The sequence below is a fragment of the Bactrocera dorsalis genome, chromosome 4 (genome assembly GCF_023373825.1).
Source record: "Bactrocera dorsalis isolate Fly_Bdor chromosome 4, ASM2337382v1, whole genome shotgun sequence".
Taxonomy (NCBI): domain Eukaryota; kingdom Metazoa; phylum Arthropoda; class Insecta; order Diptera; family Tephritidae; genus Bactrocera; species Bactrocera dorsalis.
Genome location: NC_064306.1, coordinates 70,652,053 through 70,666,653, shown reverse-complemented (window position 1 = coordinate 70,666,653; position 14,601 = coordinate 70,652,053). Strand labels below are relative to the sequence as shown.

Below are 14,601 nucleotides of genomic sequence, written 5' to 3'. Positions count from 1 at the left end.
TTACGTGGCTCTTTATTATATCAAACATTGCAATACTAATTTGTATACATACATATATGTATGTATATATGTATGCACACATGTCATGTCAATTTGTTTGCCGAACAGTGACCGATTGTTTAAAATTGTTGTCTCATCCATGTTGCCACCGCAGACTAAACGATCGGCTGGTCAATTAGTCGTCTCCATAAAATCCTCGCCATACTGTTACAGCGTTGAGTTCTCTACACTTTGACTGCTTAGTTTCAGTCATTCATTCGGTTCCATGCTGGAACGACGTACACCTGCTGCTCGTCTGCTCTGCTCTACTCGCTAGTGATCGTATATCGTGCACAAAAACTGTGATTGTATTTGTGAGATTCTGTGTTTATAAGCATTATTAGTAATTTTTTCCTGGTTTAATCATTTTTAATGCCAACAAAAAATATTATTTATTAGTACTTCGAGCAGTTGGTATTAATTATATTGTGTACTTTAATATTTAAAGTGACAATAATATTTTGTATAAAACTCGAGTAATAATACAACTATATAATAATTTCTCGATAAAACCAGTAAATAAATAAGCATTGAACTGCCTAAACTAGTCTAACGTCTCTCACTCCAAGGAGAGGCATTGTGTGGCTCAAAATCTTGCAGCTTAATCGTTCATTTAAAACGATACAAATTTTAACATAACATCGTACTATATATGTATGTATGAACTTGTGCAATAATATTAAGAGAAAATCGTGTAGCAAAAAGGTAAGCAAATAAAAGTCAATTGTGTTAATGCTTAGATATTACTTAAGTGTAAGAATTATTTGGTTTAAATTTGTTCGTGCAAGGAGTGTGACAGTTTTCTTGTTGGATGAATATCATTCGTTGTTTTTGAAGATGTTGTAATTTTTTTATTGTATGGAATATAAGTTTATTTTAAGTTGAATTTTCGCACGTCGTCAAATTACCGAATTTATAATTCAGAATATTTTAAAATGAATACACAAAAATGTGATTATGAGATATAATGATTCATGAAGCTACAACACAAATATATCACTTTTCCTTGATCCACCCCTATCGATCGTCACGTACACAAATTAAATAATTGGCTGCTTGATGTTTAAGTCGCATGCAATACTACTCGATTAAAATTAATGTTTGAATTACAGAAAGCTGTCAAATGTGCGAATTCATAGCTTTGAAACCATGAAAGCGTTTTCAAATGTTTCACCTCTCGTTCTGTTGCTACCTTTTAAAAACTGCTGTATTTGTTGTCATTTATCAGTCATTATCATGCGCTCTTGGCTTTATAACTGCGACGCCGGTATGGTGGTCAAGGTTATTCCATTCGCGTACCCATAATACTTGCGTATACATACATATGTACATACATATATACAAAGATACTCGGCCAAATACGTTGATCGGCATACAAATATGTTCGTACTTATGCCAAAAAACATACTTACATATACATGTACATATGTATGTGAGCGATTAAAGTTCATTTTGTGCTCTTTTCAGTTCAAATTTATAGTTTTCTCTTATTAGTAGCAACTCCATAAACTTTAAAATTTTCGAAAGGAAAAAGCTTCTGAAAAGCTGAAAAATGCAAGCAAAAATTGCACATTGTACTTTTACAATTTGGCTAAATTCTGATCCAACTGCTGGCAAAATCTGAAATATTTTTTTTTCTCTGAATTGAAAGGTGTCTACGCTGGGTATACATAAAAATAGATATACCACACATACATACATACATATGTATGTTAGATAAATTATGAAACTTTCAAAATGGGAGTTTTCTATATCTAATAATACCTTAAATGTACTTAAAAATCCAAGTGTGCAGTTTATTAATTTTAGAGATAACTGCTATACAGTGAATATTACTAAAATAAAATGACTCATAATAGATTGGTTGCTATTTACGATTCTATACCAAACTTAATATTATATTTAGAAGATTTGGAATCTCATCTATCTATATACTGCATTCTGAAGAAATATTATGTATTATATTAAATTAGAACCACTAGAGATATAGACTACAAATTTGTTATCAACTAAAGATTTGCTTATCACTTTGTCGGTCGCAACTTTCATTCCGTTTTCAGCTGTTAATTTATTCAAAAGTGAAAAATAAGGCAGTAGCAAAAATATTTAATAATATACTCATTTAACTACTAATTAATAGTTGTTTGCTACAAAAATAAATCTTCGTTAAACATATACATACATATAATTTGATTGATTTACTAATTATTATTTCGTTAGAATATAAATTTCAATGCATTTTTTTTAACGTACAAAAATAGATGTAAACACGGAAAACACGTATCTATTGCATGTGCGCAATAAAAACGATTATACCTACATATATGTATACATATGTACATACATACATATGTATATATAGACATGTGTGCACACACTTGAAATAACTACCTTTATGACTTCCTACTTCTATAATAAAGTTAATAGCACACTTATATCTCAGTTGCGCTTGCCTACTTTTTAATTCTCTCTCGCATGCACAAACATGCATATGCATTCAATAATTGTCGTAAGTGTTTTGTGCTTGCACACTTATCAATCAAAAGCTAGACAAGTTTAGTTTATCAATTAAAAGGCAATAAAATAACAAAAGGAGCCATATACATATGTATATTTCCAGCTATTAGCTAATATTTACGCAAATACAAATGTACATTAACTTCTAGGTACATATTAAGTACAAACAAGCGCTGAGCTTGTTTGACCACTGTGCTGATTATTTACATCAATTAATTAACGTTTGATTTACACAACGTAGATTTGATTAGTGCTAAGTCACTTGTAGTCAATAAATGTATTCACTAGCCAACGACAACCCCAAGACTATTTATTTCATTTGGCGCCATCAAGCATGTTTTGAAGAAAAGTAAAAGAATCATTTAATAAACAACAAAATGTGTACCTATGTTTGTAGTGTATGTATGTATGCATGTTCTTATAATTCATATCAAATTTGCTAGTCATACAAGTATGTTGCTGTGAATCATAATGATGATTCGCCTTCCGCTTCTTAAATAAACTTCAACTAATCAGTCCCTTGATTTTGTTTCTAAACTAAACTTCCCCTTGAACCTCAGCAAATGTATAAGGCCTTAAATTAATAAAACGAAGTTTATTAAAAAACTAGAATTCTTAGTGATAAGAAACACCTACATATTGTTTGGTAACACAGTTATAAAATGACTTATTTGTGCTGTACATTATGTATGTATGTACTTAAAAATATTATCAAGACGTGTGTATTTGTATGTTTATCAGCTATTGGAATGGGAAACACTTGATACCGCGCTCAATGTATCATACGTACATACATACATTCATACATATGCACATTCATACATTCTTACAAATTTAAATGATTAGACTTACATCTCTTAATTTTTCTTAGTTTATTGTTGCATGACATGCAAAAAAATATGCGCAGACATGTACTTAAAATACGTTTGTACATATGTATAGCCATTTAATACATAGTAACGAAAAGTGCTTAATCATTCTCTGAAATATTTTTAGGCAAGTAAGAAAGTTTTAAAGCAATAGATTCGTTTTGTATCTTCCATTTTGCTTTTGGTTTATAGAGTTATTAGCCTAGTATAATTTGATTTTGGGGATTGCTGTTCTAATGGCAGACTTCAGTCTCTTATAAATGCGGGTTGGTAATGCAGACTCCCGTGTTTCTTCGTAAATTTTCCCTTTTAGAAGATACTATCTTCTTGCTACTATATGTTACCTAGAAATATTGGTCCTTGTGCAATTAAAAATTAAGAAAGGAATTCTGGCAGTACTCGTTTACAATGCATAATTCTCCTATTTGCTGAAATTGACTCTCTCTCGAGGAAAACTTTGAATGTGTAAGCAATATCGAATTTATACAGTTTAATTGAAGACAACAGAGTACACATATGTACATACGTATGTAAGTATGCCGATATTGCAAAAAAAAATTATAAAACCTCTCCCATTATATTTCCTTTCTGTTCTAGTTCTGACTAAACCAAAGAAAAAAATGCCTACAAATGAGAAAATTGGTTTTCAATAAACGCAAGAAAAAGTATGTAAAATCAAAAAAAGTATAATTCATAACTTCCTTTCATATTATCCGCTAATTTCACTTTAATAACCTGACAGTTTTTCAGTCTGCGTTTTCTTCTGAAATAATTAAAAATACATAATACGAGTAATAACCTTGCGTGCTTTTAAGTATATTAAATATTTAAACTTAACTAATTAAATTTCAGATTGTATAACATCTAATTAAATAACTAATGATTATATTCTAACATCTACGCTTTTGAACTTCAACCCTAATACCGCCAGCTCAGCTACAAATGTATGCACGTGCTATATAGATATGTATGTATGTATGTATATCTGAGAATTTGAAATATAATATTTGCTGTCATCACAGAGTGAAAAAAGTTATCGCATTGCTATAAAGTGCAAAATGACTTTAATGAACTAAAGTGGAAATATTTGTAATTAAATGTAAAAGTAATTGTGTCCATCAGCCTAAATAATAAATTGCTTAACGTTTTAATACCAGCAGTTCTTAATGGAGCCCTTTTCTTTTTTATACAGAACTCAAAACAACAGATACACGTGCATATGTATGTATGTAGTCATTAATTAAGTTAAAATATGTGTATGTAAAATAATAATTTGTATTTTTAAATGCGTGATAAGTTCAAAAATTCGTACTTGCTTGAACCAGGCCCAACCACCGCAACCCTTGTACATGTTATAAAGATTTATTATGTTCGCTGTTAATGATTTTAAATTATTTTTGCAAGCTCTTTGCATTATTTCATAATCATTTTTCTAGATAATTGTTTGTCATTAAGTTCTAAATACCAAAATCAACACCTGATAACACTGAGATTGGGGCTGACTTGGAACAGCATTAGCACTTAGTGTTCCATGCGCGTTTGAGTAAATATACATATACATACATATATGTGTGTCGGTTATGTTATATACATTTGTGATTCTCTCGTTCTACACCACCTGACGACAGACGATCACTTTTCAAATTAAAATTCCGTTTCTAATCTCATTTGTTTTGTTTTTTTTTTTGTTGACACTTTGTGAGCCATTTGCATGCACATAAGTAGACAGCTGCTTGTATGTATTTTTCCTAAATATTTATTTTTTTGACATTGTGACCAGTGGCATGGATCTTTTCATTGGGATATTCAGTCGCCTTTTTGCCCCTTCGATGCAGACATTATGCGGAAACTTCCAAAATGCTCGCATTGAGTACGGAATAATTAAAGTATAGAGTGAGAAATTTCGAGTACCTTAATTCTATACATATACATATGTTTGTATGTATGTATGTATGTATGCACGCCTGTACACATACATATGCTTCGTACAATGAGACTATCGGCAATTGAAATCAAAATCTCAAGGTGCACGCTTAGTTGCTTTCGACAACTTGATAACGACAGCCTGATATGGGCGCTGGAGCCATCACAGCTGTTTATGTGCATTACAATTGTATATGAAGTATTTTGTACAATCGGTACTAGTAAGAGAACTAGCCTAGCTAGTGAACAAGCCTTTGGCACAACAGGTCTTCATATTCAAAATATGCGTTTTATAGTGCTTCTCTGTTCCTGGCTGCCCCATTTTTTACAGGTTACTTGTGTGCCATACCTTTGTTTATGTGTATGCTTGTGTACATGTGTATCTGAAAAAGTCTTACTCAATGAACGACCTGGTTGGATTCTGTTGTTTATTTTTTTATCATTTTACTGCTTGTTGAAATGTCGCTGATTTGCTCTGATTGTTCAAATTGCACAGGTACATATGTACGTACCCACTTATACATGCATACGTTAAAAACATGTCCACATACATACATACATATATTGCACGGAAATATAGTAAACTCACTTATCATATGGTTACTGATCTTCTAATTTAGTGTGCAGCGACTTTAAGCTGAAAGTTTAGCTAGTAGAGTCTATTTCTTCCTAGAGATGAATAAGTTCAATGCGATAGGATAAAGTTAATGACAGAATAATTGAATTTGCAAAATTTTGACACATTTCCTATGCATTTTAATTGAATAAATTGGATAGTTCTGATACTATAGCGTGCTTCTATTTCGTCGCAAACAACTGTATTCGCACAAGTACATTTGCCTACATGTACGCGGTCGCCTTTTTCGATGTATGAGTTGTGCGGTTTGATATTGATTATATGGAAATAAATTAAAATAAATAATGGGTACGGTCAGAAACTATATACACAAGTGATTTCGCATATCGTATTATAGTGAGACGCGCACGGCAAACGACAAATGACGACATCTTCGTTAAATATTCTATTAAAACAAAAAACAGGTTAAAGTGAGAGTTTAACAGGAAGCAGCCGATCGTTGCTTCGCTTTGCCACACCGTCTCTACATTGACAACAATGTACAACAATTGCACGCACAATCATACTTCGAATCATTTCTGATCATTCCGAGCAGTACTGTGCTTGGAGTGTATGTATATACATACATATGTATATATGTTTACATACATATATGTACATATATAAACACTTTCATTATATTATCATACAAATTATCTTATCTGCTAGAACAAAGTGTTTATATCAAAGGGTTTCTTTAAATCTTTTTGGTTTCTTGACGAATCCAGTAATTTTGTCACTTCATTTTATATAGTAAACTATTTCCAAAATTAATTGTGGCAGATACCAAATAATACGATTAGTGTATGTATGTATATGTTTGGTAATCGACTCAATTGAAAGCTGAATGAAACAGCTCAAATCTGATGCTTTTTTAAGAGAAAATACACTCCGAAAATTTGGTGACTTTAAAATAAACTGTAGTTTGTATTTATTTTAAGCATTGCATGTATCTATGTTTTTAATATTTATTTACCAAATATATACATACATATGTATGTCTAAAAGATCAAATGAAAAATGGCCATATGACCTTTTTGTAAGTTTAAATCAATATGTTTGTTCTTGAATTTCACTCACACTTTATAGTTTCTGGCACAGAATCCTATATGTATGTGTATATAAACATGTGCCATAATACATGTGTATGCATGTGTAAACCTTTTCCTTTTCCAGTGAATTCCAATCCGGTTTTTTGACGCCGGGTCTCAAATGCAAGAAAATAGTAATTTTCTCTCAAACTCATACGCATACCTTCATATGGTTTTATGAAGCTGGTGCATGCATTTACACCTACATAGCTGTATAAATACCTATACGTTTATATACAATACACAGTCAATTCTAAATTGCATATACATATGTAAGTATGAATAAATTTCAACGCAGTGCATTTTTGTATTCTTATCAATGCACCGGCTAACGTTTATATTGCTATTGCGAAATACCGTATACAAATACACATCTGCTTATTTATACATTTCTATGTACATATACATACATTTATGTATGCACTAGTTGCATATGTATACGAGCTGCAAAAGCCGATGCACTCAAGTGAACGAACAAATGTCTCTCGTCAAATTATATAATATGCAATTGCGTTATTTGAGAGTGAGAGAGAGATTAAATAAGCGATTATTTCATCGTACGCATTTACCTAATCACCCGATCACGCAAAGAAAATACTTTCAACCTACTATTCCTTTCACTCGTAACGTTTGCACTTTCATATCCATATACTAGTATATACATACGTACATACATACATACATAAATGGTACTCGTGAGCACAGTTATCCAATATGTACATATGTGTTAACTTTGTTACCTGTGAAACTTGTCAGTTCTAAAATAAAAAAATAAGAAAAAGCTTTGCATGTTGAATGCCCAATGCACAGGGTTCATCCAGTCCAGTCACAATTATTTCTAAACAACAGTGTAGTATAATTAAAAAAAATTCACGGACACATGTACTAGAACATGGTTGTATTGTACCTACCTTAATTACGTTTCAAAATAAATCTCGATCTTGACCTTCGCTCAGTGCAAATAGAAACACAAATTTACTCGCATGCTATGTGCTAAAACCCGGCAGTAAAATCAACTAGTCACTAACCCTTTTACAACTAGTATGAACCGCGCGTCCAACACTTCAGGCGTCTGTCTCTTTTTTAAACAAATAACTGGTGTGATGCCAATCGTCAGTATCTGAAACAAGTTTACAACAGATACATACATATGTATGTGTCTAGTTCAATTTGAAAAAAAAAAAAAATAGTGATTCTTTCTTTTTTGACTCTAAACGAGTAGTATAATTGCGATAGCCTTTGTACTAGTTCGTTTTAGTTTGGGAATTCTAGTTCAAAATAGTATTCTTCCTCATCGCTTTGATACGTCACTGTATGTATTTCGGACTCTCTTTAAAAAAAACTTTGCGCACTTTAAACACTTCCCCTTACATATTAAGAGAATAATAAATTATTATTTATGTCGAACGCTTTGCACATTAAAATTAAATAGGTGGTGGATGCTTTTTTTTAAAAAGCTTAACAGTTTCTTGAACTTGGTTTTTGTTGGTTTTTATGTACATACTTATGTATATAATATTATAATTACATTACCATATATTTAAAATTATGGTAATGTTTTAGAATTATTTATTTATTATTGCTTTGACAAAATATAAGGAAAAATTCGGCGGATGTATAAATGCCATTTTCGGAAAATACTTTGTGCTCTGATCCTTATCCAATTTCTATTCATATCCCTTATTAGAGGTATCGATAACAATGAATACAATTCAGGTGCCGAAAACACATAATTTCAAGCAAACTCGTTGTTCAAATTTTTTCATATATTTTTGATTCGGTTTGGACGCGAAGTTTCAGATCAAATCAGATCTCGAGTGGAAAATCAGTAATATAATTTCCAATCACCTTTATCTTTAGGCGAAACAACACACGCATGCTATTAATTGCAGTCACTTATACATAATATAGCGCTTTTGGAAAGGTCAAATACCTTCCTTAACTATTTCTTGTACACCATATTAAACTCTATCTCACGATTTTCGCGACTCTTGCTGCAATTTTGAATGCATGCTAATGATTTTATGTAGACTTCACGCTCATGCTTTTGTAGTGTTTGCTTTTCGGTTAAGGAAATGTTGAAAGTAACATTTAACGTAAACTCTCGTTGTCGTCAATTGGAAGTTTGTCAGTAAATTAAATTGGTCTGTTGTTAAAGCTGAACTTTACACTATTTCTCTTATAATTATATTAAAATTGTGGGTATTAGGTACGTCTGTCTACCAGCCCGGAAACAGTTCTAAAAAGCCTACTGTTTTTCCAAAGGAAATACAAATTATTTAATGTATGAATATGTATTCATATTATTTACGAAGGTGAAATTAATTAATACGAAGTGATAACGTTCAATGTCAATAACGTTGCTTTCAAAGCCATATTTTTTTATTACTCTTAAATACATAAATGGAGAGCGAAGCTGATACAAATTCCTTTAGAAGTTTGAGAGAACATTTCAAATACAGATTTGTATACGATCAATTTCGCTCTCTTACTTTTGATTTAATTTAACATACCAACAAAACGTCGGCTGCTCGTGAGATTTAGTTTTATCTAGTTAACTTTTGCAACTATTTAAGTATTTCCATAAATATATGTGCATACATACGTTTATTTGTGCAATGACTCTGATTCCGTGATTACAATGTCTTTATTGTGCTAGTCCCTTAGTAATATTTAAAATTTCATCATATGCTTTTTTTTATCAATATAATTTATTATTATTATAAAATTCATATTAAATTATACTTAAAATATCAAAGGTTGGACGCTCTGCTATTTAAATACTAATGTCAGACCGAAATATTTTTGGTGGCGATTTTACTAGTTAATGCTGCACTGTTTAGATTACGATTCCCCATTTGTAGTTCACTTTTTCCTGCCCTCACCTCAATTAAAGTGCTTACGTGGCATATATAATGCGTAAGCTAGGTAATTCTGCACAAAAAAAATATAAATAAAACGCAAACGCTCAGCGGTCTATGCCAATGGTTTATGTGGCGATTATAAGCGCAATAGCGACATTTCGTCGTTCGGACATTAACACGTTGCATATTTATTTTTTGCATTTGCATACAAATGTATATATGTACATATACGTATGCACGCACGTCGTTCTCCTTTAGTTGGAAATGAATATGCTTTGTGTATGCATACATATAATGTTATAACATAATATAAGTTTACTATATATATTTAAACAATGTGCCATTACTAATTTTCATTTATTTTTCCATGTTTAACTCTTATTTTAGTAATTGAAATGTCAGCGGAGAAAATCGAAGAAATCCCAGTCGGCGATGAACCCTTCTTGGGTACATTGGACATTGCCATACTGGTGGCCTTAATCGCAGGTGCCACATGGTATTTTATGCGTAGTCGTAAGAAGGAGGAGGAACCCATTCGCTCCTATTCGATACAGTAAAGTTTGACATAATCTAAATATGAAATGGAAATATTAATTTTTTTTTTCATCCACCAACTTCTAGACCTACAACTGTAAGCACCACCATCTCATCCGACAATTCATTTATTAAAAAGCTGAAAGCTTCTGGTCGCAGTTTAGTCGTCTTTTATGGCTCTCAAACGGGTACTGGTGAGGAATTCGCCGGTCGTCTGGCAAAAGAAGGCTTACGGTATCGCATGAAGGGTATGGTAGCAGATCCGGAAGAATGTGATATGGTAATTCCAAGTTTCTATTTTATTTCACCCTACTTTGTTTAACCTTGCCTTCATCTAAAGAGTACATGTGATGCCTATGCCTTTACATTTTCGCATGCATTTAACGATTCTTTGATATTAATTCAGTTGTTGTTATTTTCATTGACTTTCTTTTCACATAGGAAGAGCTTTTGCAATTGAAAGACATTCCTAATTCTCTGGCTGTATTCTGTTTAGCCACATATGGCGAAGGTGATCCAACAGATAATGCAATGGAATTCTTTGAATGGCTGTCAAATGGCGATGCTGATTTGAATGGATTGAATTATGCGGTGAGTAAACGTATAGTCAAGTTTTGAACTTAGTTGTAATATTTTTATACCTTGGAAATTAGACATACAAAAGATATAATATATATATTAGATATATAAAGACGAAATATATATTTTCTATTCCATCAAATGAACCAGAAGAAGAATTTAACGGGTTCTTCATAAAAAAAGGAAATTCACGCTTTTTACGATTGATATTTATCATGAAGACAATTATTAAAATTTACATATATTACATTTTAGGTAGATTATAAAACTATGCTAAATCCAATGTATCAAACAGATACTACCTCAAGTTATTAATTATAATATAATTATTTTCACCTTAAAATATTTATTTATATAAGTATATGTATGTGCTCAGTTTGAATTTTTGTGCAAACCATATATCAGCGCCATCTATATTACGATGTTGAAAATGTTAGGGTTGTCGGCTTTCATATTTCTGAACAGCTGATAACTTACAGCTGTTTTCACCCTACCCTCCATCACGAACTGTCAAAAGTCCAATGTGCTATTGCATAAATCGTTTATTATATTTCCTGTACTAAAGTTTAATAAAAATAATAATAAAAATTAATTTACATTACGCTACAACTTTCATTTGAAGTCATAATTTAATCAACGATAATGAGGAGTTGAACGATAACATGGTGACATAACGTATGAACATGCTGATGAAATTGGGTACATATCGATGGCGCAATCTTGTGCTTTCAAGTGCATCATTGGAACGACTGAGACACTATCAAAGCGCAGTCGCATTAGATTATTTTTGTAATAATAAAATTAATCTAACATTAAAGACTTTGCAAATGAGGGTAATTTTTTACCGTAAGGAATATTTATAGCTTAAATACCATTCAATAATTCACGATATATTTACTATACCATTCATTTATCTTCTTTGTTATTTGCAGGTTTTCGGCCTTGGCAATAAAACTTATGAGCATTATAACAAAATGGCAATTTATGTGGATCAACGATTGGAAGAGCTTGGTGCTACACGTGTCTTTGAGCTTGGTCTTGGCGATGACGATGCAAAGTAATAAAACGGCGCACTAATATTTATTAATGAAATAATTGATTATACATTTTTTTTTGCAGCATTGAGGACGACTTTATTACATGGAAAGATCGTTTTTGGCCTGCTGTTTGTGATTTCTTCGGCATTGAGGGAGGCGGAGAGGAAGTGCTTATGCGCCAGTATCGGTTACTGGAGCAACCAAATGTACAGCCCGATCGCATCTACACCGGCGAAATTGCACGCTTGCACTCTTTGCAAAATCAACGACCTCCATTTGACGCTAAAAATCCATTCCTAGCACCCATTATTGTTAATCGTGAATTACACAAAGGTGGCGACCGTTCATGTATGCATATCGAGCTGGATATTAATGGCTCAAAAATGCGTTACGATGCGGGAGATCACGTTGCCATGTACCCTATTAATGATACCGAATTGGTCGAAAAATTGGGAAAACTTTGCAATGCTGATCTCGATACGGTATTTTCGCTCATTAATACTGATACGGATAGCAGTAAAAAACACCCCTTTCCTTGTCCTACCACTTATCGCACCGCTTTGAAACATTATTTGGAAATTACTGCCATACCAAGAACACATATTCTCAAAGAATTGGCGGAGTATTGTACTGACGAGGCCGATAAAGAATTCTTAAGAAGTATGTCTTCAATTTCACCCGAAGGCAAAGAAAAATACCAGAGTTGGATTCAAGATGCTTGTAGAAATATTGTACATATCTTAGAAGATATCAAGTCCTGCAAACCGCCTATAGATCATATTTGCGAGCTATTGCCTCGTCTGCAGCCGCGCTATTATTCTATATCATCGTCTTCCAAAGTAATTATATCAATATTATAAATGCGTTTGAGAATAAAATCGATTGTAATTCATAATAATTTCAGTTGCATCCAAATCATGTGCATGTAACAGCCGTTTTAGTGCAGTACAAAACACCCACTGGACGCATAAATAACGGCGTAGCCACCACATACTTGAAAAAGAAACAGCCCGGCGGCGAAGATGTTCGTGTACCGGTATTTATTCGTAAGTCACAATTCAGGCTACCTACAAAACCAGAAATACCTATTATCATGGTTGGACCGGGCACTGGATTGGCTCCATTCCGTGGTTTCATTCAAGAGCGTCAATATCTCCGCGATGAAGGTAAAAATGTGGGCGATACCATTTTATATTTCGGCTGTAGAAAGAGAAGTGAAGACTACATTTATGAAGAGGTATGATCTCAGCCATCTTATTTTCAAGTTGAATGTAATTATAATTTCGAATTTTGTTTGTAGGAATTGGAGGAATTTATCAAGAAGGGCACGTTGACTATGAAAGCAGCTTTCTCTCGTGATCAAAATGAAAAAGTCTATGTTTCACATTTAATTGAAAAGGACGCCGACTTGATTTGGAATGTGATAGGAGAGAGCAAAGGGCATTTTTACATTTGCGGGTAAATGATCTGCACTTTAAAAAATTAAATTCAATACTTAAGGCTATTTTATAAACCAAATTTATTTTTCAGTGATGCGAAAAACATGGCCGTCGATGTCAGGAATATTTTAATCAAGATACTTGTGACGAAGGGTGGCATGAGCGAAGCTGATGCAGTGCAATACCTTAAGAAAATGGAAGCCCAGAAACGCTATTCCGCCGATGTTTGGAGCTAGAAATTTTGACGAAAAACATAATATCTGATCAAGTCTTTAATTCTTGTTAAGTAGATAAATTAGTGTTTTGGCTGTTATGACGAAAATGTGTGCATCTTTATATGCATGTGAATGAATACCAGAATAGATAAGTAAAGCAAAGTACATCAACAAAAACTAAAAACAGTAATTTATTGGGAAGGCATCACATTCCTCCGTCTGCAACACCATCCCAGGCAGAAGCCGTTATTGTGCCACATGCAGTTATTATTAAAATACTTGACTATAATGTAGAAATTGAAGAAGTAACTAATTAAGCGAACTTTTAAAACGGACTAATGGTTTTGGAGTCTTTTAAACACGTGAAAATACCAAGAAAATTAAAATATTTGTACGATGATTTATTTTTTGAAAACATTTCGTTTTTAAGCATAATGAACCAAGAATACGTGTTGATAAATGTACGATATAAAATATAAAATATTTATTTTGTATACTGGTGTAAAATTTATTTGAACCATTGTGCAATTTATAAAAAAGAAAGTCAATAAAGTGAACATATTTTTTATTAAAACAAACTGTAAATTGTAAATTATTATAAATCTGCCCTTTTCAAGTCTGCTGTTGTTTGCCCGCGTTGAAAGATTCGGTAAAATTCCAGTTTGCGAATTTTTCGAAAAGTGCTCTTAAAAATTATGGGAAAAATTTAAAATGAGAATAAAATAAATAATACATTATCAGTTTTTCACGTAAATTTTTTTTTTTTACATTGGCGACCTTTGGGAAATTTTTCGGAAAAGTGGCTAAACTGACTTTTACCAAATATTATATGATCTCCTTGCGGAAAGTGGAACAGTTTTACATTTGCAAATAATTAC

At 32.3% G+C, this 14,601-nt stretch overlaps 1 protein-coding gene across 3 annotated transcripts; it reads left to right on the top strand.

Moving 5' to 3' along the window:
• Positions 1–247: 247 nt before the first annotated feature.
• LOC105234048 (NADPH--cytochrome P450 reductase) lies at positions 248–14,301 on the top strand. 3 transcript variants are annotated; one of them, NM_001319788.1, is given in 9 exon segments: positions 248–744; positions 10,307–10,472; positions 10,541–10,733; positions 10,895–11,044; positions 11,965–12,089; positions 12,152–12,908; positions 12,974–13,306; positions 13,370–13,527; positions 13,600–13,900. In NM_001319788.1, coding segments are annotated over 8 exon segments (2,019 nt in total). In that variant the 5' UTR covers positions 248–744; positions 10,307–10,314; the 3' UTR covers positions 13,745–13,900.
• Positions 14,302–14,601: the final 300 nt, after the last annotated feature.